The sequence below is a fragment of the Periophthalmus magnuspinnatus genome, chromosome 15 (genome assembly GCF_009829125.3).
Source record: "Periophthalmus magnuspinnatus isolate fPerMag1 chromosome 15, fPerMag1.2.pri, whole genome shotgun sequence".
Taxonomy (NCBI): domain Eukaryota; kingdom Metazoa; phylum Chordata; class Actinopteri; order Gobiiformes; family Gobiidae; genus Periophthalmus; species Periophthalmus magnuspinnatus.
The window spans coordinates 25,346,940-25,373,123 of NC_047140.1; the positions used below are offsets into that span (position 1 = coordinate 25,346,940).

The following is a 26,184-nucleotide window of genomic DNA, read 5'->3' on the forward strand; positions in this document are numbered from 1 at the left end:
AAAATGCAAATCATATTAAGGGTAACTCTGGGAAATTACCACAAAGTTTTAAGAGGTTCTGGATGAAAAACTTGGATTAAACCTAATTAAAAAATAAGTTATACATCTATTCTTTGATTTGTGAGGTCACGACTTCAGATATAACAACTAAGATTATAGTCAATGTGTAATTTATACTCCTATGTGGCAAACAAATAAGACTGTGATGGGATATCTCAACTTAGGCAGTAGGCAACACTCTATACCATATACAGTACTCAAAATGAAATGATTTTTGTGAAGACTGACGTAACAATCCAGCTCTTTTGCTGAAATTAGAGTGAAACACTACAACAGTTTAAATATATCAACAACACTAAACACTTGCTCTAATACCTCATTAAGCATGATACTATGATATTGCTCTTCAGCGAAAAGATAAAACATCTGCTTGATTTACAATCTCTCATGATAGGCTGCATAATTAGAGAACATAATTACCACACTGCACTGGAAGCACAGGCACTGCACTAATTGGCTGTAATCAACAATGTCTCTGTGATTGTCTCATTCAATATCAAGCGGCACTGTTACGGCCAGCCAGTTCTTTGCTGAGTTGCACAATTACAGCTTGTTGTCAGCTTAAAAAATAAAGTGGTCAGTTTAGGTAAGATGCCGTGTGAATGATAGCCCAGGGCAGCCCCAGGGAGCACAAAATCAATTGGGAGTCTATAATGTGACACACTGCAAAAGTTAGTTAAGAAGCATGCGGGCTTGTTACAGGTATTAAAAAAAAACAAAACTGTGCTGTATTAAGGTCCAATTTGCATATAAATAAGACAATTCAGAAGGAACAGAGCAGCTATTGTAGTCAGAGAGATAGAGTTTTTGGATTATTCTGACAAAATGCATTGTAGTTTGAACGACATGTAGCCTAATTGAATTTGACTGAGTATAAATTTGAGAGTGCACAGGTGCCAGACCAATTTTGGTATATAGACTACAGCCGATCCATCACTGTCCAGGGAAAGTACAGTACAGTCATTTTGTCTAGTGAAGGGGCGGTGTGAGGATAGTGTGAGGAACATTTTTCAACAAATGACAAAGTTAAACATAACCTTAATGCATGCAACATTTCGAGCTTGTTAGATTTCCATTACTCTGAGGTATAAAGAGAAATCTTATTTTTACGCACATCATGCTTATTTTGTGTCTGGGCTTTCCTGATCCTGAGTTAGTTCGCCTATTTGTGTCCAGCAGATGGCGCTGGCGCAGTAGAACGCACAGCCCTAAGCGGTTCAGGCAGCAGCGCAGCGCAGAGTAGTGGCCAGGCTTATGTCAGTGGGAACGAGGAGGAGCAGGACCATGCCTCTTGTCTCTGGTGCTTGTTTCTGGATGAGGGCTTAAACTAACGTGGTCTTTTGAGGATGTACGGCGATGGAGAGGGCAAAGTGTGGGACCGTGTGGCAAGGCCCCACCGAGACTGTATGTGCTACCTCGGACCACCAACCACTCTGATGCCTATGTAAGTAACTTGAGAACATGTAAATGTGAAACTCAGGCAAATTAAGTGGACGAGGGACCTGTGCTGTAATCAAAAATAATAGACAAAATTCTAGGCAAATCTATTGCTGCACATGCTTAAAGTAGCCTTGTCTTGTCTGATTTGATTTTGTTTCAATTTGAGGTTAATAATTAAAATGTAAGTTGGATGTGCTGAAAAACTAGACTACTGGATAATCACATCTGGACATCTGCGCGTAATAGCCTGTCAACGCCTTTAGAAATCACCTTTGTGCTCTGTAGTGATTTCACTGGATGTCAGTCACCTCACCCGCGTGAACAACTTGGACTGATGTTTTGAGTTTAGATACGAGCATGCTGCCATAACTATCAGCAAGTGTCAGTCAGTGTTTGTGTGTTTGTGTGTTTGTGTGTGTTGTGCGTACAGGCCGTGCGCCTCTGTGCCATGTGCGCGCGGCTGTTACAAACCTCTCATCTCTATGGTACAAATCATGTCAGATCGATTAATTAGATTCAGACTCTTTTAAGCTTGTAATCGTAGTTTCTCTGTGCACAGTATAGAACAGTTGTAGGCGCAGTCACTTTCGTTTAGCTTCTTCTCTCCGCTGCGCTGTTGCGCGCTCCCAGGGCCACTGAAGGGTGAGGATGATGTGGGTACAGTAAATCGAGGCGCTGCTGGGCCACTCTGGAGAACACATATCCCAGACTTTAACACTTATAGGAAGGTATTGTCTTCTTTACTCATTTATACAAACTGTCTTTCTTCTTGCTTTGGCAGCGGGATGCGTAAGTCACCCGACGTGAGCCCCAGAAGGCTTTCGGACATCAGCCCGCAGCTCAGACAGCTTAAATACCTGGTGGTGGACGAGGCCATCAAGGAGGACCTCAAGTCCTCACGCTCAGTGGAAGACATCAACAGTGCGTCCATAGAGGAGAGGATACTGCGCATCACGGGCTACTATGGATACCAGCCTTGGAGCGCCAGCTATAAGAGTAAGTCTCCCATGAAGTGGCTGTCACTGCGGGAAACGTGGGGTCATTATTTCAGGGCTGGGGGTCAGGCTCTACACAGGCTGTGTCGCCTACAGGAAATGTGTCTGTGGGGAGAGAAGTGAGGAGTACATTTTTCTACAGCTCATCATTGTAGACAGAAGGAAATATGGCACTACAAAACTGGTGAAGGTCCAAATGGTTGGAAGCAGGCCTAAAATATGGTTTGCTGGTCTATTTGTTTCATTGTGATCACAGGTTTATTTTTTGGCTGTTTCGGTCTCTTGACTCTTCATTTTGGCAAGTTTGTATTTAACATAATATTTAACAGAACAGAAATAAAATGAGCTAGATTCATCACTGTGATACTGATACTGTCATGAGCTGAACAACCGATACATTCCTTTTCCAAGTCTATCTATATATTTGGCATGCATTTCACAGAGGTTGTTTTGAGCAACAGACAGTGAGGCTATTTCTACAAATGCACTGATGGTGGAAACTTAGCTCAGACCACTTGATTCTATGAAGAAGTTGTCAATATAGCTTTGAGTTTCTTCATCTCATTTTCTGCAGTAGTTTTACATTGTATTTCGCCTCATATTAAATACCCAAGATGTGCCTGAAAATCTACAGTTTTCCTTATTGGCTGCACAACTTTGGATCAGTAAACCTTGGATTAGCTGAGTCACACAGTTTCTGCCTGTCACTTGTTATTGAAGGCTTGAGAGACTACCAGCGAACTCAAACTTGGTCACTTTAGTTAATGTGAAATGACTCTTTGCAATATTAAACAGCTGGGCTACTTCAACATTCATGAAGCTATAGCCTAACATTAGATGAAGCCATGCTTTTCATCTCAAATTCAATGACGTGGCCATGCAAAGAGGGCCTTTATATTGACATTTTTTCCCCAAACTTTCTTCTTTATTAGATTGTGTAACTTGAAACTGTAAAATGAAATACCTTAAAAGTAATATAAATAGCTTTGGTTAACAGAAAATAGTAAAATCTGTTAAGCTGGGATGCACACATGTATAAAGACTGTATAAAAAAAATTGACTTGAAGTTAGTGTGCGTACCCATATCGTTCGCTCCAATCAAATGAAGCTTATCCAGATGAGCAGGTATAGGGGCGAATTAGGGGGAGCACTAGGGGGAGCGACCTCAGGGAAATAAGGCATCTGATCTGTCTGTTATTAATGTTCATATCTTGAGTTACAGACACAATAGTGAAATAAAAATACCGGGATCATGTAGAGCATGTTTATATGAATATTTTAAGCTCAAAATGATGAGCCTGACAGCAGCAGTTACAGAGAGAGGGGCGACACGCTTCTAGTGTAAAGTGAATTGGAGCCAGAGTCGATGGAACCGGTAGCGCGCCCATGATCACTTACTATTTGGAACGTGACGGCTAGCAGATTACCTACGTCCATTTAAATATATATAGTCTATGTACGCACAGTAGTAGAGGTTCAAGAGCTGGAACCTCTAGGAATGATATTGGATATTCTTTGTGCTATCCAAATGAGATGTACATGAAAATGAATGACAATTACCCATCACTAAATGAATGGGAATGCAAACAGCTGTATTTATTCCATTTTCATCTCTGCAACTAACTAGCCATAGTCCAGAGTTAACCTGCCTTAAGCCAAAAGGTGAATAGACACAAGATACAAAATATGCCACTGGAACAAGCAAGAGAACATGTACATATTTGAGCCTTTTTACGATTGTAACTTATTGCCACTGGAGTGATTAAAGCTGTCTAAAATAAAACTATGAATGCAACAGTATCGTCACTCTGAGCACAAAGTATTTCATGATGAGTGTGATTCTTGCATCAGAGATCTTCCTGTTTGCACAGCCATTCGGGGACACATCACTGCACTGGTGTTTTTGCCTTTTAGGAATCACTGATGTTTGGTACGTTTAATCTGCAATAATGTTGTATTCTGCCAGTTATAGATATTAGAGAAAATAAGTGTTAAGTGTAACAAGTTGTAAAGAGAAGTAGGAGACTCTGGATGTCTGAGGCAGGAGAGGTTTATTTACCATCAGTTCGGGACCTAGTGACTTAAATACTCAATACTGCACCTTAGTATTGGCTATTTAAGCCTCATTATGCTTCCACACAAAGAGGTTTAAAAAGGAATTAAGAAGGAAAGCTTGGAGACATAAAGGCTGAGATAAAATGAGAAGTGCGTAGCATACCTCTTCTGTGAGACGAGTGAGCAAAGAAACTGATAATGTTAAAGAAGAATGTAATGTAACAGGATTCTGTTTACACAGCAATAAAGATGGGTGACAGTACATTTTCTTAGAGGCTAAGTGTAAGATTTTATCACAGTTTTGAGAAGTAATTAAAATAGCTAAATCTGCTTCTTCAGAAAGTTCACACATGACTGATTGGTTAAATCCACCTGGCACTCAGTCGGAGCACTACTAATATGAAGGGTGGCTGGGGAAAAGTGAATTAAATTTGTCACTTGCAGGAGTCAGAAAAGCAAAGAATAAACAGCAATGAAACAATATTTCCATATTCCAGATTTCACTTTGGCACAATTGAATTTAGTGCTGCAATACTGCCCACCACTAATTTAAAAAAGAAGATAAGAATCAAACTTTTAATCGTGCCACGGTGGGGAAATTTCAGAGGTATATCAGCAAAGTACAAGAACAGGCGATGTATCAAAAATATGCAAGATAAGTAGTTCAAAATAAGCCTTAAAACTAAATAGTAGAAGATCACACAGGTTCCCTCAAAACATATGACCTGGTTTACAGCGTTAAGTACAACCATGGCTAAAAGCAGCAGAGGAGCCCATTAGAGGGATGACTAATGTTAAAGGTAGTCATTTTTAAAGAGGTAGGTGGCTGTGCACGTCTCAGCGTAGTGTGAAGTGTAGCCTGTTTGTTTCATTTGCCAGAGCCCTCTCCATGTTGGCACACAGCTTCCTCCCTCTTTGTTAATGGAGACTACAGCCTGCACACTGCTGTGAGAAGAAAATGTGGCTGTAAGACTAGCTTTTCAATTGGACTCTTAAATCTGAACATGCCCAGTGTTATTAAAGTCATCCGAGGTAAGCCGCGAGTGCTGAAGAAGGCGTTGTAGCACGACTTTTCTTCAAATCTGCTATTAATTTTTTAAAGCCTGAACAAAAACAAAAGATTGGGTTATGAAAGAGTAACCATGTGGACATAATTCAAAGAAGGAAGCTTGGATTTAAAAAAAAGTTCTTACAGGAGTTGAAATATTACACCTTTTTGATTAATTATAACTGGCCACCTGCTTCACATTAGCCACCTGCCCATTACACAAGACTCTTTTAAGCAAAGTTGGTTACCCTGCAAACTTAACAGCAATGCTTTTGGATTTCACAGACCGACCTTACATGCACTGCTTATCACTGATTCACCACTGACTCTCCTTGAAGTTTTGATACTGAAAGAGCATTGCGGAGTGGGAACACCTCAAAAGAGCTGCACTAAATGTAACATCTTATCTATTTGTTGAGGCAAGGCAAGGAAAGTTTATTTGTATAGCATAATTCCTACACAGAGCAATTCAAAGTGCTTTAGGGGATAAGAAATACATTAAAATCGCAATACAAACAAATCAGAACGTAAATAATCATCATACAATTAACATTATAAAAGAGGAGTGCAGAATAAAAACCTTTCAGTCATATGCACAGCTAAACAGAACCGTTTTGAGCCCGGATTTAAACATTGTCAAAGTCTAGCCATCACTTTACTCCATGTTACAATAACTATAATTCAACTTTTCTCGTTTTACTACTTCTAATTCTAACAAAAATACTTTTCCTTGATCTATTAGAGAAGGAATATTTGTCAAAAATGTTATGTCTTGTATATTATTGTGTTTGTGTGATTTATCAAGACAACGGCAATTATATAAGAACTAAGATTGTCCAAAGTATCAAAAATCAGATACTAATCAATGCTATAACTCGAAACTACTCATTTGAGCAAGTACCAATACTGAAAAAAGTCACTCACAGGACAGAAATGAGCCTTTTCTGAACTTTTAGAATAATGTTGAGCTGTATCAGAACAAGTATAACACACATGGACTAGGATACGCCCATGGACTACTATGGAACCTACCTGGACGACTAAAGGATTACACAGATATAAGGCCATGTGGTAATATAAAAAAAGTCTATTATTTAACATTGAAAATTGCATTTGATTGTCTAAAGAAAGAGTGCTTTTTATTATCATTGTGGTATCAGAAATGGCATAGAGTATCGAGTCTATTCCTTAGTACTAGAATCGAGTCAGAACTATACCCCAGGACCCCATTCTAGAGAGTAATCTTTCCTGTTTATGCCCATTCTTCAAGCATTATCGCTGACTTTCATTATATCGGTTTACACAAATGGCACCAGTTCTGTCAATACTGCAGAAATACTGACACAATATCTGTAATAACGCCTTAAAACCACCCACGGCCAAAATGAATGATAAAACAATAACATGACTTCAACTAGACAAATGAGAAGCTGATGCTACATAATATGATATTCATAGCATTAGAGTGTGCATCAAATCATCTGCTCAAGTTTAAGCCCCCAGGATAAAACGCAATGCATTTTGGGTAAACAAAAACAACTCTTAAATCAATCATTAATAATCATATTGTCCTAGCTGCGGGGCTGTGCATTAATGGTTAAATAATGAGCGTGCTTAATATAAACACAGTGTATATGGATTGCCTGAGGAACGATTTTGGGTTGAAGTTTAGGTTAAGAGAGGCTCGATACACTTCAAACCCTAAAAGAAAGAAGGCTGTTTTGTTCTAAAATTATTGCTTCCCCTTTGCCTGTGAAAATGTCCCATTAGCTTTTGACAAGTTCCACTGAAGAGCGCGAAACACTTTCCAGACACATTGGCTTTGTTCCTTTGCGTAATTTACTCACACTATCTGTCACAAATGTTGCCTCCCCTCTGGTGCAAATTTAGAGCTTTGCGAGGCATGAAATGAGGTTGGGGTTGCTATTTTAGGCTGTAGTTTTTGGGTGAGGAGAGTGCAGGGGTTGAAGCAGGTTGCAAACAAGAAGACGTCTTGTTCATAGTTAGCCAGCACAGAAGTGGGACATCTGGAGAGGCAGGCCAAAGCGGAGACGCAGTGAGTGGCAGGCAGCGGGACTCCTTTTAACTCGCTGGAAAGCTGTTTACGGACCAGCTCAGCTCACAACTACAGCAACACTCACTCAAGTTACAATAGGGAGCGAAACAAGAGAGCGTTGTTCTGCGCAAAACAATGTGTAGTATTATTTTATATCTTAGCAGAAAGTTTCAGATATGTTAGGATAGATAAACAAAAATAATCTCACGTTATCTAAAAACCTATTTTAATGTAAAGTCTGGTAGAGGATCCATCACCCTGTCTCCATGGATTATTGCTTTGTGTGGAATATTTCACCGAATAGAGTTAAACTTATCTATCTTGCATGTATTAAATGCTTGTGTGCATGCATTCTTACTGTAAGTGGGCTCTCCTCTCTACAGATCTGACTTGTAACGTGGCTGTGTAGCATCATAAGCTTGTCAACATTGAGATACATCAGTTTAATGTCATACGGTAGAACATTCCAGACAAAGCAATAACAACCTCACGGGAGCAAGCAGGTCCCTCACCAGAAAAGTTACACAGTGCATCTTTAATTTAGTACAGTGCAGTTAAGAGCAATAGATTCATGCTCTGTGGATATTGTTTCACTAGAAAATATCGCTTTATGGGATGGTTTATTACTCTAAAAGATGATTTATGCTCAGCCAGACTCACGCCCAACAGAGAACAATTTCAAAATCCAATACTTCTCCAATAAAGCCACAAATATGAACTCAAATATATGTTGTTTTATATAGTTAATGCTACATGCTGTTAATGTTACCAGAAAATGCATTGGAGTGTGGTTTATATTGTGCTAAATGGAGCAATTTCAGTCAGAGAGGAACAGACTAAAAAGCAGCTATGCCATTTGTTACACTTTGTTATACTCCACGGTGTTAAACAACACTGTGGAGCTTAACCAGTAAATGAAGTGTATTACAATGCATATTCTATTTGTATTTTAATTAAAAAGCTTGTTTTAACAAAGAGTAAGTGATTTCCTACACTACCATTTAATGAGAACATACACTGCCAGCACCTATTAAACCACAGAATCTCCATACAGTACATACAGAGGACGGTTTCAGCATTCAGTATTATTTGTTATATTCCCTCAACATTTGTGCTGTTTCATGATTTTATCCCCCACAGGCACAGAATTGAAAACTGAAGCTTTGAAGTAGTTCAGATTGCTGCCAAAGTTTTACAGTTCCACTCTGTAACCCAGCATCATCTATTACTGTAGTGTTATTTCCATGGCTGACTGTTGAGCTGTGGATCACAAAAACTAGGCTCGAGCTTTGAAAATTTTATTTAAAAAACACAGCAAAAGGTTTCTTTAAAGCAAAATCGACTTTTCGGAGCTTTTCATCCATTTTGTAGCTGTTTCTCCTCACCATTTACTCCCTCAAAGTTGTATCTGGAGTGATTTGTGCATGTTCAATCAATATTTAAACGATTATTGTCAAGACACAGTTTGGACAATCAAGTTCTACCACCGTCATACGCCCACTGCCCTGTAATTACTTTGTGCTTCAATTAAATTTTCTTAATCGGTGATATAAGTGTGATTTTCCATAGTCATTTTCAAACAAATGGAAAAAAAACCAACCACTAATCGCAAGCATGGTCTGCAGCTACCCATTTGTTGTGATGATGTTTACGACGATGTCAGCTCCCATTGGGCACTGCAGTTTTTTAACGCAGAAGTCGGTGGACTTGTTTCTTTATGAAGTAATTTTCGATGAATATTGCAATTTAAAATGTGCAAATAATGAGCATAATGAGCCACAGGTGGTAGATAACTATATAGACACAAACACAATAGGTCTGATTTAACAATCAGTAAAATCAAATTTTGAAAAATGCTACACTGAATTTCAGTGTTTGTTTTGTTTTTATGTTATAATTTTATTGTGGGGGAGGTGAATAACACCTACAAATGTAATGTGCTTATTCAGTTTCAGACAATGTGTTTTACAATATTTAACAACAAAAATTTGAAAAGAAAGTAGGAAAGTCTATCTACCCTATCTTCACTGGCTTTTATGGAATCATTTATAAGTTAGTTAAATGATGATAGTCAATAAGATTGATCAAAATAAAGATATTATTGTAAGTGCTTTTAAATTGCTACGCTATGTAACATTTTTGGTGGGGGTCCATCATACCCAACTTGTCCTCATGCAATTTTCCACAGAATGACGTTAAACTCATCCGGCTAACATTACAGGCAAAAAAGGCATTTTTATGAAGACAAGCAGAAGACAGACCCTCCTAATAGAAAAGCTACGTAATCCCCCTTTAAAGTTTCTGTAAAAGTTCACCCAAGGCAAGTGAGGACAGCAGAAAAGTACTGTAGGGAAAAGCCTGATTAATTTTCAGAGTGGACGAGACACCATGTACTGATTAGTGATTAGTCCATCCGTTTCAATCAGGCATATATTAACTTGTGTATTATGTTACTAATCCTCATTCAGTGGTCCCAGTCTCATCCCATTTCATAGAATAGAAAAGCTGTCCTTATAATACAAATGAATGCATCGAAAGCAAAAATATAATAGTTACAAATAAGCATTCAAAGCCACTGTGGAGGATTAAGGTGAACTGTAATTATCCAGTAGTATCCGCCTCCGTTTCTTTTGCTTTAGGCATACATTTTTAAAGTCCCGCATGTTTTAGTGATATGCAGAACAGAACACAGTGAAACGTTTACCCAAGAGACCTGTGATGTTTTGAATATTTGATGGAGATTGGCGATATGACGGTGGGCATAAATTCCAGAGATAGATAGATAGTTATCCATGTACGGCTTCAAACAAACATCCACGTTCGTCAGTATAAGAGGAGCTACGTTTTCTATAGTACTTCATGGAGTTTACACATTATATAAATGATGGGTTTAAAGGTCCACGATGGAAGTTTTCTGCTGCTGGGTTCGTCACCTGCTTCTCTCAGTAAACTCTTTTTAGATTTTATGTTTTATTTTGACATTTTAAACAACTACAACTACCACTTCTGCCACTTTTGTGTTAGTACCTCTAAGCCTTAGCTGACATCAAAGTTCAATACTTCAAAAAATCATTTTATTTATGTCATGAAAACTAAATTATCACCACAGTAAGATATTTCAGTGAGGATTTATGACTCTAGCAGAAATAGATATCAAAAACACTTTGGGGATTTAGCTTATCAGATATTTTAAGAGATTTGTCTCCTTCTGAAAACTTAAGCTTTTACATCCCGTTTTTGCATGGATCTCACTCTGAATAAAACTAGCCTCAAGTTGCATAATACCCCGTCTATAATTGAGAACGCATTGATTCTCCCCGAGCACTTGATGTACTGGAATATCCGCCACATCTGTACTGCTTTGAAAACTTAAATAACCTTTTTAATGTTTTGTTTTTCTCAGCGTGTAAAGCAAAGAGTTAACCACATGTAGGGGCAGCTCGGTTGGAGAAAACGATGCAGCATCAGAAGCTCCACGGTTGAATATTTGATGCGAGCAAGCCGACCTTATGTAAGATTTGAAGCAGTATCATTAGCGCATTTTCTACCTTCTAAACGTAATGAATCTAATGAGTATTATTTCATTGCTTCTTACAATGGAAATCCTACCAGCTTAAAGTCAAAACCTGCTGGGCTTTGATCCCTTTCACCTCTCCACAGCTTTTGTCTCCCGGTAATTACAAAGTTGTGAAGTGACGTCTCCTCCTTTGGCATAATTAAGTTGAGGGCTACGGTGGATATCATTGTTGGTGCAGACAGGAGCAGAGCAAAGTGTAAATGGGCTTGTCCTAGCAATTAGAGGTCTCATCTGGACATGTTACAAAGGGGGAAATTGGTAGCTGCTTGTTGTGATAGCGTACAACAATGCTTCAATACACAAGGTCGATGAACTGGATGAACTCGGTGGACAAATTGTCAAACATTGAGTAAAGAGCTTATTAGTTCAGAACGGTTTCTAATGGCGGAAAAAGTGCCGCAAGTGTCTGAGCCAAATGTCAAAAGTAAAACTGCGGAAATGGCAAAAAGTTATCTATATTTTCATAAAACGAAAATCAGCTGACCTATAAAAAAATCTCATGGTTCTATTTTTCACAGAAGAAATCCCTCCACTCTCAATGTCAATTTATGAGTAATGTATATCCCAAAATAAGCCCCGGTCTTTAGAATATCACATCAGCTCCCTATTACCCCTGTATTATACGAGCCTGCCTATTGAGTAGTGTGAGAGCTAAAGCATTTGTGTCAACATGACCGACAGCTGACCTTCTTTCATCAACTACATGTTAACCCACTGGTAAACCAAAAGACGATGTAACTGCCCTGAATACTAGGGCCGCAACTAACAATTGTTTTAGTAGTTCTCATCAACAGACTCAATGCGTGGACTTGTCGAGCAATTATTTTCACTGTACATTAAGAATAAGAAGATTGTAGTACAATTTTAACAATATAAAGGTAAAGATATGCAACTGAAGGCTTTTAAACAGAGAATGAAGTATTGATTAACATTACAAATTGTTTATTTTTTGAACTCTCTAAATGTCTGGTAAATGTATCAGAGTTACTATGTTCCTGATAATGACCATAAACTGTATATATAAATGGACATAGTTAACCTGCTAGGAAGTGAGCATGGGCGTATTTCTGGCTCCATCAACTCTGGCTCCAACTCAAAATTTCTATTGAAAGTTTGAATTGGAGCCCCTTTCTTCATAACTGCTGCTGTCAAGCTAAGCATTTTGGATATTAAGATATCTGTATTAATCTGCCCTACATGACCATGTTTTTTTTATTTGGCTATTAAATCAAGATATGAACATTAATAACTTGTGTGTTCTTTCGCTGAGGTCACTCCCGCTAGTGTTAGCAACAGGTTTCATTGACAGCGTTCCAAAGCACTCGCCCCTTGCTAAACCAGTGCTGCAGGTGGGATGGGGCTTTATCTTCAACAGTCTTAGTCTGGATTGGCTCTTTGGTTGCTAGGATACTCACGGTCGGAATGCCAAATGTGAAAGTCGGCTCCAAATTCGCCTCCGTAACTGCTAGCCTTGAAGAGCTTTGTTTAAGTAGAGCCGAACGCTATGGTGACGTCACACTCCCGTCCACTTCTATTATACAGTCTATGATAATGATTAAAGATGAGTAAAACAGTCAGTGTTTATTTTAATAGTCGATTACTCACGATTTCGCTGGAGGGACTATGTCTCTCGGCTGGCATGGGGACGCCTTGGGGTCCCACCGGAGGAGCTGGAGGACATGTCTGGGGTGAGGGAAGTCTGGGAGTCCCTGCTTAGACTGCTGCCCCCGCGACCTGGCCCCAGATAAGCGGAAGAAAATGGATGGCTGGATGGATGTATGGATGGATTACTCACGATTATTCAGATTAATCGCCTGTGTATTGAATCGTGTTAATATATTACACCCCTAATGTCATCTTTTATGCTATTATTAAAATATAAAACTTTCGTGTTAGAAAGTAGGCTCTAAAAGTGTGCTTAGTGATTTTCAAATTAATTAGAATGGCATTTCACTTTTTTTTTGTTTTTTACATGCTTTTCATGTCACTCAAAGCCGCTTCACACAATTCAAGACAAAACACAAATGAAAGAAACACATGCAGTTATTTGAAGGTAATTTTGAACAAGTGAGTTTTCAGAGCTTTTTTGAAATATTAGTGCATTAACCCCTGAACTGGAAAATCACAGTTTTGAGTCATTCCTAAATAGCACAGTAATGGCATGGTAATATGATAGAAATTATATTGGCCTAATAGTCTTTACACTGGGAGAAATAATCATTTTACCTGTTTCCATGAGTAATTATGATCATAACTGCACTACTACTGCTACAACGACGAGTTATTGCTAATATAGAAATAACACTTCATACTGCAGCACTCACACACTCACAGGTCGTTTGAATGGATCCCTGTGTTAGTCATTTGTGAAGGCTGGGTGATCACATTGTACTAGCTACTTCAGTGAGGAACATTACTCAAACGCAGCAGAAAAATATCACTATGACTAATCCTTTGTGCATAATAAATGTTTTAAATCTGATGCCCCGTCCTGTAGGAAAGAACTAAACTGATTAAAACAGTGCTGTCAAGAGTGTGGGCATGTGTGATCTCATAAGTGTGTTTGCTTAAAAGGAAAAATGACTCTAGGCTTGGTTGTATTATGAGCAGTGTTGAAAAATTCATATTGTTTTGCCAAATGTTGAGTACAGCTCCCTTAGTGATCAGTCACTGTGGAAATAAGACAAATTACACTGCAAAATGTCACTAGATGTAAAAGAAAAAGTAAAGTATTGTCATAGTTTTATATTCAGACTGTGGCTTATGTTAATGTGACTCAGACATCCAGACATAAAATACATAATTGGACCATATTATGTGTCATGAAGGACAGCTAGGGGACAGGGCATTCTTAAACTAATGCTTGATACGGCTGTGCATTTAATCAAAATCGAAATTATAACTATACAGTTAAAGATACAGAACTCGGGGAACAGTTTAACAATGTTTATTTTCCAGATTGAGATGTGCAAATGAAGGTAATGGATCAGACAGTTGAGAGCGGGGTTGTTCGCAGTAGTACTTGAGCGGATTGTGGGCAGCGGGATCAGAGACGAGGCAATCCATATCAGTCGAAGTGAACTGGGTCGGAGGGTGTGAGGCTCGTAACGGTTGTGGAGAGCTGGGTCAGAGCCAGAGGAGCTGAGCGGGTCCAGGGAGCAGGATCTGACGAGGAACAAAAACGATCCAACTTAGAGAAAAGTAACAAATGCAAAACATGAGCTAAAGCCAAGCAGAGCTGTACCACAGTGGATACGCAGACGATCTAGTGCTGAGTGTCAGGTCCTGGGTCCCTTTGTCCTCCCCAGGTGCAGCTTGATTAACGGTTGCAGGTGTGCATGGGGGGAGCCAGAATCTCCACCCAGCTCCAGGCTCTGACACAGAAGGGAGAGGGAAAACAGCACAAAAAAGGCAGGACAGACTGGGATCTTGACAGTCATAAAATGTTGCAATTGAAAATACAATTCATTTCTTTCCGTTCAGAACAATATGTGCTCATTTTGACACTCAAAACTTGGGGAACACAGCCATTTTTCTAATCTATTTACAAGCAAAAGTGTCACAAACCATCACTAATAAAACTATATAACTCTACAGGTTAAAGTGATGATACGTTTTTAGCATAATTGATCTGCTCTAGTGCATGGCAAGGCTACTAAGCAGATAAACCTTTCTTGTACAAGCGATTATCCAAAAATATAAGCTGTTAAAGTTCAAAACATACACAAAAATGAAGATGTAACTTAAAAATAGCCTGTTTGTGTTAGCAGTTATGAAGGGTTTAAACAATAACACATATTTTGTACAATTGTTATTCTTACACTGTTTAGTCTAGTCCTCTTTGTTTAGTAGCTACACTGGCTTACTCTACACATTGTAAATCTAAAAGCAGACTAGGACGACAGTAGCTCAGTTAGTAGAGTGTTTGTCCACTGACCCACAGGTTGGCAGTGTGATTCCACCTCCCACAGATAAATGCTGTTGTTCTGTCCTTAGGCAAGACACTTAACCCTCCTCGCCCTTAGTGTCTGCGCACACTGGTGTATGAATGTGTGTGTGAATGGGTGAGTGGTTCCTTGATGTAAAGTGCTTTGAAGGCGGAAAAGCGCTATATAAAAATGTGACTATATCCCATTTTGTTTAATCTCAACTAATAGACACGCATTTTAAAATATATCTTCTAAGAGTGTATTATTAGAAATGAATGTTAATTTACAGCACATTTCCTCTGTTATGGCTGCAGCATATTGATCTGAGGAGGTTTTTGCTTGGAACTGTGATATTTCACCTTGTTAGCGCCTGCTTCCGACATTGATTTGTCTTTTCTTCTCATGGAAAAGTGAGAATGAAATGTAATTGCCACCCTACAGTTCATGTAGTGTGGACAAAGGCTCTAGCTGTTGTTAATTAGAGCAAACCTTCTGCTATTGACTACTTATACACAATACCGTCAAGGGATACAAAATCAATATTTCTCTAAAGGGTAAAATGCAATATGTTAAGATTTTAGCTTTTACAATGTTGTTGTTGGTTTTTTTTTTTACATCGTATCATCACAAATTCGTAGAGAATTACTACGCAATGTTTTGCTTGTAGTCTTAGAAAGCTTTCACAGTGCAGCCAGTAGCACCATTGTGTCCTTGCAGTTTGAAAAACAGAGTACTCTACATATTAAAGATTTAGATAAATTCACACTATGAGGGCTGCCTTTGTAACTACTACATTTCCAGTTCCATACTTCACATATACGCTCTATAGTTATGACTTATAGGCTATACGGGCTGTGGTTTCTTTATCTTGCCTTCATCCCTTTCTTTTGCTTTATTCTGTGTAAGGAGGTAGAACCAAGTGTCACCTTATCTGGCTCAGAGCTACAGCGAAAAACCCAGTGAGCTCAGCATGTGACACTTGAGATTAATTTGGAGAGCTTTGTGTTGTCTAAAAGCTGGAGCGGTCGGCCATGTTGTGTATGTGTGTCTGTAGAGACGGTGGCGTTTGGTAAACAATGTCAAATCTCGTCTTTCAAATTAGTTTTAAATACATGATTAATGAAATTTTGGGGAGGTGCAGCTGGTGGTTGTCACTTTAAATAAGCTGTAGAAATAGCATGGTTTATAAGGTAATAATGTACAGTAGTGGTGAAATGATGCAGTGAAGCCTGGAGCAAACGAGCGAGAGGAGGACAGTGCGGGATGCTGTATTTGCTGCTGCCAGAAAAAGAAAGCATCACAAGGTATAAAAGCTGACAGCAAAAGCTCCTGACAGTGACCAAAGCCCGGGATTAAAAAGCTGTTTTGTTTTGACAGTGCAAAAGAAAGCTAAAAACGCAAGGATGAAAACAGTGACAGCGAAGAATTGGATTATAGTAGTTCTAGAGAATAAACACATTTATAATTCTTTGTAATCTTATTTCCATGGTGTGATACTGGCAATTTTCATATATTCTCAATGTGAATTTGGCAATATCTTCTGTATGCATGAAGAGCCAATACAGAAGAACCTTAAAACAAGAAAGCATTAGTCTTAATTATTTTAAATAGAGGTAATGTTTAGCCATCATTTGTACATAATATTTGATCCGTCAGTACAATTTTAGGTAGTTCTGGTGGAAAGTATGGCATTAAACTTATCTATGTTGCATTTATTTCATTACAGATGTTTTGAAAGCATAAAAAAACATCATGCACTGATCTCACCTGTAATTTGGAAATATACAGTGTCAATGCCATACTGTGTAACATTCCATAAAAGCATTAACATCTTCATAAAGACAAGCAGGTGGTGAACCCTCCACAAGAAAATCTGTTAAAAGCATTAACGTCTTCAGGGGGAAAAAACTGTGCATGTATTTAAATAATGTGCTACTATAGAAAGTGTTTTATGTGTATTTAAAATCTAGTTCATCCTTCATTAACATTTCTGGCATGGCTTGTGCAAAACCTTTCAAAAACTAATTAAAACAAAATCAACTGAACTTGTCTCTTTGAAGCACGCAGTAACTTGGTGTCTTGGCTCTCCTTCTGTTCTTGTATCTCACGGGTTATTAACAATTGAATTAAACAACATTCAATGACTAAGCAGAAGACTTTTGTTCACAAGGCAAAAGTGAGTTCATTCCAGTATAACACTTGCATGATGTGTTATAAAAGCACAGTAATCTACCCCGATGACAACACAAATCACAAATCTAAAGAAATGCCTTGTTTTTTCTCCAGACTATAATAAACACATTCAAAGTTTTCCATAATGTACTGGTACTATAGATGTCTCAAGTTTCAAGTTTCTTTCTCACTGCTTTCAAAGCTCCAGACGTATTTTCCTAAACACTATCATTCAGTTTAGCTTTGCAATTATATGTACATCTGACTCCAAATATTTTATTTCTTTTCACTGAAGACATTTTGGAAAACCTTGACCAAAGAATGGATTGTAATTTTTTGTAGTTACTCCCTTTACATTTGGAACGCCAATGCAATTTATTTTAATTTGGAAAGAAGCACACAAAAATTGAACAAACTTCCACCAAATAGAGTTATATTTTTCACACGCAGTCTAGTTCCAGTGTGAATATATATATATAACGAGCTGCTTTATTGACTATCACGGCTGGACTATTCAGGACCCTGTCTCACAATTACTTAAGGGTCCTATATAACAAAAAATGTTTCTCGTGAGCTTTTAATCACGTTAGAATGTTGTTGCCTTTGTTTCATTCACACACGTTTGAATAATCCATTATTATTAGTCTGTCTACATCTCAAAATGCTCTGTTCCACCTATATTTTTGAGGAAACGCTACTATAACACATGAAAGAACGTAAAATAGGCCCTTTAATACATTTCCTGCCAGAAAATGTCATAAACTTTAGTCATCTTGCAAACAGACAAACAGAGCACAACCAATATCAGCAAAACTTGTTACTTCTAATTTTAAACTCGGAAACCCCGTTGTTGCAATAACAGGGTCTCGCAGTTCTCGTCCCGAATATGAGCTGCCTTCTGTGATTCTTTACAACCCAATTCGAACTCAGATTGAGTCTTAAATCAGGAGGTGTGCGTATGACTCAGACTGAGCACTGATATCCCAGGGAGCCAGTCTTCTCCGCAGATGTCACTATAAGTCATTATTATAAGCCCGCCCCCTGCTTCACCGAGTAGCACAGGTCAGAACACCAGCCATTTCATTGAGTGGTGGATGAGAGCCGACAGCCAGTGGGGAGCACAGAGAAATCGAGCAGTGTCACCACCCAACAACCCCAGCATCTACTCCTCTGAACAGGCACGAACTAGATCCTAATGCTGCCTATTTCAGGTTACTGGCACACGAGCTATTCTCTCTACACTGAATCCTGTTGTGCAAGTAAATACAACAAAATTCAAATGTCATTCCTGCCTGTATCCAGCAATTAAAAGGAAAAAACAACCAAAACATCTAACAGAGACTGGCATTCTAAAATAACTTTGTTCATACCCAGATGTCTCGTCTGAAATGCTGCCAATGAACCTAATAAGAATATTGTCACTCCAAGGCACAACTCTGTAATATTCTTCCAACTTTTTAGTCTTGCTGTGTTCAAATTCAAATTATTATACATAAAAGTGGTTGTTTCAGCACCAGCTAAGAATAACTTTGTAAAATTTGCTTTTTTCTTTTAGTAATTCCTTAACTTTTTGAATTGCGTTTGTGCATTTGTCGCATCTAAAACAGAAGCACTCTTTCTGGCTGATTTTGTTACACTTGTTTAAACCACAGTTAAATTACCAGATGCCTCACATCAGTGTAATTATGTGGAACAAAGTTTACAGGTCATGGTTTTGTTGTAATTACTGTGGTAATTGACTGTCCTAGTACATTTTTTGCATCTGATCCAAGCTATTTACTTCAAACACAGCCTTTTCACCATTGCTCATGAGATCTGCTGTTGTTGCTTATACACCAGCTATCCTTTTAGTGCGAAAAAAAACCTCACAAAGCTTTTGAAAAATGGCCCTTTTCCGCTCTGCTGTCACCTCCTCATAAGCGGCCTCCAATGAAGCTTATAATAAAAGTGTTGTGCACCTCGAGCTTCAGAAACGCTGGGGCATCAACTTCTATTTTTGTCCATGTGACGGCTCACTATTTGCTGCGCCGCTTGTACCGTTTGAGGTTGGCCTAAGAAGCGGAGATGTGAGGGTTCGAAAGAGAGAGAGGTGGAGAGGGGGGGGCGTACTATAATGACAGGTCAGGAACACATCTGCTCATGGCCTTTTGAAGGGTCTCCAAACACCTGCTGCTACGGTGGGCTGCTGGTGATGGGGGTCTATGTGGTCACACTGAACCTGATGGGTGTTGAAAGCATACAGGCTTCACTCTGCATCCAGTATGAGTGAAAAGGTTTGAGATAAATGAAAACGCATCAATTGGATCATAATAACATTCTTATTTTGCATTAGGGTTGTCATGATAGTAACATTTCTAACTTGCTTTTGAAAATGTAAACCACAATGATAATGAAATATACTTTTTTAGACAATATAATGTCATTTTCAACAATTTTCTTCATCATTTTCATGTTTGTTTGGGTTGTTTTTTTTACTATTTTTGGGCAGGTCTGTCTTGCATGTGACACATTTCCCCTTTATCAAATAAAATGTCTATTATTCAAAGTTTGCTCAATTCAAAGTAAACTTCATCATGGTCTATCTAAAAGTATAGAACCTTATACATTAGATCATTGGGCAGTATGGCAGAGGAGGGGATAGCGGGGGGCCTTTCTTTGTAGAGTTTGCATATTTTTTTACCCCTTGTTAAAAGAGCCAGGATCACAGAGGGACTTTCATGGTTAATTAAAGGCCACATAAATAGTTTTGGATCCTTTAAGCGTTTGAGTTAAGACCATGATACTGCTGTACCAGTTGGCCGCACTTACCCTGTTTGCATGTGTTTTGACCTATTCCCTGCTTATGAATTATTCACTGCAAAGAGGCAGGAATATCAGGCCCAATTTTGTCAGTCTGCCAGCCATGATTATATACAAGTAAAAAGTGATTCAAACAGCCAAATCTCTGCATAATTGAGGCGCAGAGTCTCAGGTGTATTATTTTACCATTTGTGGCTCTCATTTGGAGCGCAGGATTTTCCCGCTCCGTTTCTGTCAGCAGTCTCCATGGCACCGTCGACACCAAGATGGAGATGAGTCCGAGTTTCTCTTTTAAAAATCCCACGTCACCAGATTTCTGTCAGTTCAAAGGTCTGTGTGAGAAAATACGACAGGTAATATTCATTATACACTTATTAAAGTGAAATGTTTCATGCACATCTACCTGAATATGACCTCTTTTTAATGAGGATACACAAGGCTTATACTTGAGGTGATCAGGTTTAAAAGGCTCTGTTTAGCCTGAGTAAAACTTTCTTTAATCTGCACATTTACAGATCACAGAGGGATAAATATAAAAGGAAAAAGGCATTTAGTTCAGTGAAGCAGCATTTCAGTACCGCCCATTTGAAATTCACACTTGCTCACATTAGAGATTCATACTAATTAACCTAGAGCTAAAAGCTTGGAGGCAAAGCACCTGCAATGCACCAATCCAGCACCAAGCCTGGATATTACATGTTTTTGAATGTGATACAGAATTAACTTTCAAAGGAACATGTCACCATCTACATCTACACGTTTTACCATGTGGCCCACCTACATCTTAGACAACTCTAATCTGCTGTTTTGTTTAGATGTGGACTGTGAAATGTAAATACAGGTATATGTAACCACATTGCCTCCTTCTGGCGAAACACAGGCACTACATCTATCCAAATGAATGCGGTTCAATCTTCAAATACAATTATGCAGTAATAAATATATTCAGAGGATCTCGAACTAGTCTAAAATGAAATTATACAAAACAGCTTAAGATGGATGAAATTCTTTTTATGCATGAAATCAGAGGCTCAGGGCTTTTTTTAACTATTACTATGATTACATCAATTTTGAACATTTTCTCTGCAAAAGGGGAGCCATTAAACCAAAAAGCTGGCTGTATTGTTTAGGACTGACAGTTTACTGAGGCTGCATTTAGTGGCAGGTGCAGACTAAGAAAAAAAAAAAAAAAAAAAAAAAGTCAGCTGTTGTAAATGTTTTCGAAAGCGCCATACTAAAACTGACCAACAGGGGGCGTTGGAGCATTGAATTTAGTCAGATCGATGCCTAGAGGGAGCAACATTTCTAATATGCGTAGCCTTTATCATCAAAAGGTAATTTTAGTCTGAACACTGCATTGTTCGTGTAGGATCATAACATCCCGGGGCTGTGTTTCTTTCTGTGTAGCTGTGCCAAATAAAGCAAAGATGATCTCTCACAGTAATTTGGAGATTTCAGCTTTTGTTTTGAAACTTTAATAGTCACTAACATCACATGATATTGAACGTGGAGCAGTGTCATCTATTGAGTAATGACAATTTAATACATCCATGCAATTAAATGTGCCACCAGAGAACACTATCATTATTAATTCAGGCTATAATCATAAGATACTGTAGACTGCTGTGCATTGGGACAAGGTTAGAAGCTATGGATCAAGAGAAGTAAGGTGTATTTATATGAGTTCATGATGGTAGGTATTAGATATCACTAAAAAAAAGAAAAAAATATATTTTAAAACTAACCCAGCTGAGATTTCTATTGTAGAATTTGCTTTAAAATTGTCAAAATGCAAATGTATTGACCTAGTTCATACTTTTACCTCAGTAATTACCCATCCTTTTCATGAAACAAAAAACTAGCACAGATTCAACGTCATCTCTGTTGTCTCGCACTAACTTAAGTATTCACTATGTGTGTCTATAGGTGCAGTGTTTTTCAGTTATACAAGTGTGATTGCTGGGAACCAAGAGTATATGGTGAGTTTGTATACAATAAGTGTTATATAGTACATTGTATTCAGGTACTTTAATTCATGTTGCTGTGTAAAAAGTAGAGTGCAACATTGACAGCATCCTAAACATCTAATTGAGGTAATCTCATGCATCAGTGCGCTTAATGTACCAGTTAATTCACACAGTAACTCCAGCTCCACATAACAAGAACATCAGCATCTAGTCTAGTGCTTTACTGTACCTCATGTGGATTCAGCACTGAGTTTCACCCTCATTCTGACTTTCAGATGGTGTGTTGTGGATTTAATGACTAGCAAAATGTGTCTATGGAGTTTACAGGGCTCCTAGTTCTTCCTATATGTTCTTTATCTCACCAAAGACAAAGGTGAGGTAAGGAGAGATTTTTTTAATCAAAATTGCTCTTATAAAAGATTCTGTGTCATTGTGTTAGCACTATGATATACAGGGCAATCTGAACCCAGCGTAAAGACCATAGTTCCTGTGATAGTAGGAACAAACTACTAGGAAAACTGAATTAATATAGAGGGAATGACTCACACCGGAGTCACAGAGCAAACAGTCAAGCAACGTGACTGTGTTATAGTGTTGTCTAAAGATAAGCAAAAAGTTCTCTGCCCAATTATTTAAATCCAAATCACAATTGTATTTGGTTCAACTATTAAATCACAAAGGCTGCAATTAGTAAAGATCCTGGGAATGAGTGGAGTTTGCATGTTCTCCCTGTGTCTGTGTAGATTTCCTCTGAGTGCTCTGCTTTCCCCTACCTCCAAAACATGCTGGTCAGGTTGTTTTTAGTTTAGCAATTCATATTTCCTCTGACAGATCTTAATGCTCCCGTGTGATCTTGATTTTAAAACATAAACAAATATAACTGCCATCATAATACTCGCTTACATAAATGAAAATTGTATTTTTCTTTCCACAGTTGTGAAGTCCTACCCTGAAATGGGTCTGGCTAAAGTTATATTTGGGTACTGCTGTCTTTTGGGCCAAAATAGCACTGACCTTTATTTTGCCTTGCTGTTTTTGTTGAAAAGGTTTCAGAGATAGTCATCATACTGTTTTTGAAAATCAAGACGTTTTGGCTCCTTTCCTAGAAGTCATTTTCTATTCGATGGTACTGGTCTGAGACTCTAGGATTTATATTAAAGCTAGCGTTTTGTTTTTTTCGAGAGCGTGTGGGCAGCAAAACAGCTCTGTAATACAACCAAAATGAATGTAATGGTGGCAACTGTAGTCTGGCGTCCCACTGCCTCCTGGAGAGACCCGCTGGGGTCATTAATCCAATAAAGTGCTGCCGGTTGCAGTACCTTGACAGCCACTTGCCTCTGCAGATGAGCTGTGCATGGGCTCTAGATGAACAGCGGCCTAGGAAAAGAGGGACAATTTATTTGACTTGACCTTTGCATTCCCCAAACAGGTTGTTTATTAGCACTGCATATTCAATAGGCCTCTTTCCCCAGCAGACTGTTGAGATGAAGTAGCAGATGTTCACATAGTTTAGCCATAAGAGGTCGAAGTTTACAACCATGACTTTTATATAAGCATGTGAAGTATAGACCAGATTATGTGGATGAGATTCCTGTGACTTGATGAGACCACTTTTTTATTCTGTCTACAAGTGGTCCCAAAGATATTGAACGGAAACACTTGCTCCATTAATATTCATAGCAGCATTAAATCTAATTGGGCGTTTATTGGACAAACCCAAAACAAATGCAAATTCACAGTAAGGCTGACAAATATTTGACTAAACAGTGCATAATGAGAACTGAGAGCCAAAGTTGAACTGTCCATGACTCAGCCACCTCCAAACTTTTATTCAATATAGTTTATACTATGTGAGTGAATGGCTAAACTTAAGCTTCTATGCAATTGGCAGCAGATTTGTCTATTTAGGACTAGAACTATCATGAATTAATGACATTTTAGTCTTAAAGGTCCTATATTATGCAAAATTGTGAGCGTGTTGGAATGTCATTAACTCATCAAAAATATACCTGGAGGTGTGTGTTCTGTTTAATTCACATGTTTGAGTAACCCTTTATTATTATTAAAACAGTTAGAGCAAAGTTTATTTGCAGAAACAGGACTGTGAATGAAGGAAGACAGGACAGACAGTTGGGAGCAGTGTTGCATGCAGTAGTCTTGGAGCAGGTTGCGGGTCACAGGGTCAGAGGCTGGGGTGTTCGTACCGTACATGGAGAGCTGGGTCGGAGACGGAGGTGCAGAGAGGCTCCAAGGAGTGGGATCAAGGTGGATACGCAGACAAATAAACTGGAAGGACGACCCATGGAAATACTGGGAGATGACAAGACGATCCAGCCCAGCCACATTCTCAGTCCTTTTATCCTCTCAGCTGCAGCTTGATTGATAATGGGCTGCAGGTGTGTGTGGGAGGAGCCAGAATCTCCACCCAGCTCCAAGCACAGACACAGAAGTGAGGGGGAAGACGGCACAAAACACACAAAAAACCCAAATCCTGACAGTCTGTCTGCATCTCCAAAGCTCAAAATGCTCTGTTCCACTTTGTGATGTCATGAAGCGGTAGTTTTCAATCAGCTATCTTTAATCTTTTGTTCAGTAGAGGCAGGTGTTTGCTGTTTGAGAGAAGAACTCCAAAACACAACTCCAGGTATGTTTCTGACGAGGACACAACATTATAACATAAATCTGAAAACAGTGGCTATACAGTTCCACCATAGTGAGGTGTACCATAAAAAAACAACAACAAAAAAACGAAAAACTAAACTCATTGTAAGTCCAATATAAATGACTCAGACTGACATTCTCGGCACGCATCGATCTTTCCTGTAATGCTGCACTGCAAATTCTGAAAACAACTTTCTTTAGCAATGGTAATAAGCCATTAACTGTATTTTAAGTCTTTAAAGATTTTAGGAATTGCACAGTTTAAATGTATGTAAACATTGAAAACAGGGTCATCAAAGCCCCTCCTTTCTTTTCCTTTTTCTTTTTATATTTCTTCTTTATCTTTATTTACACAGGGGAAACCAATGAGAGCACCCAGACTCTCTTTTTCATGGGTGCCCTGTTTAAAATACAATACACACAAAAACAAAAAAACAATTAAGTATATAAGTCCATATAAAACATTACAAACATATGCAGGTGTGTGTGTGTAAACGTTTGTTACCAGATTATTTAATAGCGATCGTGGCACCAAATGATTTAGTTTTGCTTGGTGTTGAAATGTATTCCTAATTCCAGATTAAATACAGGTTATTAGTGTTAGATGAGAAATTGATTTGTCTTAAATAAAGATTAGCTGTGTCATTCAGCCGTAAATGCCAATAACAAATCTGTTTTGGCAGGGAGATGACAACAACAGCACAGAGGGCCAGTGCCAAACAACAGCTGTACACAAATTAGGCCCAGCGTTTTAACTCACAGCGGCAGTATTGGTTTGTTTAGATCTGGCAAACAAGAAATCATTTACACTTACACACCTTTTAGCTTTCAAAGTCAGTCATCTTCTGCTATGTTGTCGGTCTTATTTGCAGCTCAAGCACTTTTATATATAGTCAATAACATGGATTTTCAGACCACTTGAATTCTCTCCTCGGGGTTCAGAGATTATAGGGTAGCAAACATCTCATTTGTGACTGCATGTTTAAATCATATCAAGATATCCCTTAATAAGAGGTAGTAGATCAATATTCATTTGCACCCCACAAAAACTGCATTTTTGTATTTTTATATATTCATTAGGTTTTTCAGTAATTCCTTCATGTTTATGTGGAGCTCTTCAATGGTCTAATCTGTGCTCTGGTCTAACTAAGTGGCATTTTAAATTTAAAGGTGGACATGAAGAAAACATTGCCGATTTGCTTGTCAAACAATAATTCAGTTTTGATATTATATATAGTATTTATATCATGTTTTTGAGTAGATTTGTACAGCTGATGAAATATTTTTTGTTTTATTTTGGTTCCAAGTCGATATTGCCCGTTATTTCAATTAGAAAGGGTGAGCATATTTTGAAGGAAACTGGTTGTTGCTGTATATGATGCATGTGCCTGAATGTAAAAGCAGTGAAGGCAGAGAAGCCTCGTT

At 38.4% G+C, this 26,184-nt stretch overlaps 1 protein-coding gene across 1 annotated transcript in view; it reads left to right on the forward strand.

Moving 5' to 3' along the window:
* Positions 1–1,319: 1,319 nt before the first annotated feature.
* Positions 1,320–26,184, forward strand: part of slc35f3b (solute carrier family 35 member F3b) — a 50,166-nt gene continuing 25,301 nt past the window's right edge. The window contains exons 1-2 of the mRNA XM_055227243.1: positions 1,320–1,504; positions 2,282–2,496. Coding sequence (XP_055083218.1) covers positions 1,407–1,504; positions 2,282–2,496 — 313 coding nt within the window. The 5' untranslated portion in view covers positions 1,320–1,406. The remainder of the gene's footprint in view (positions 1,505–2,281; positions 2,497–26,184) is intronic.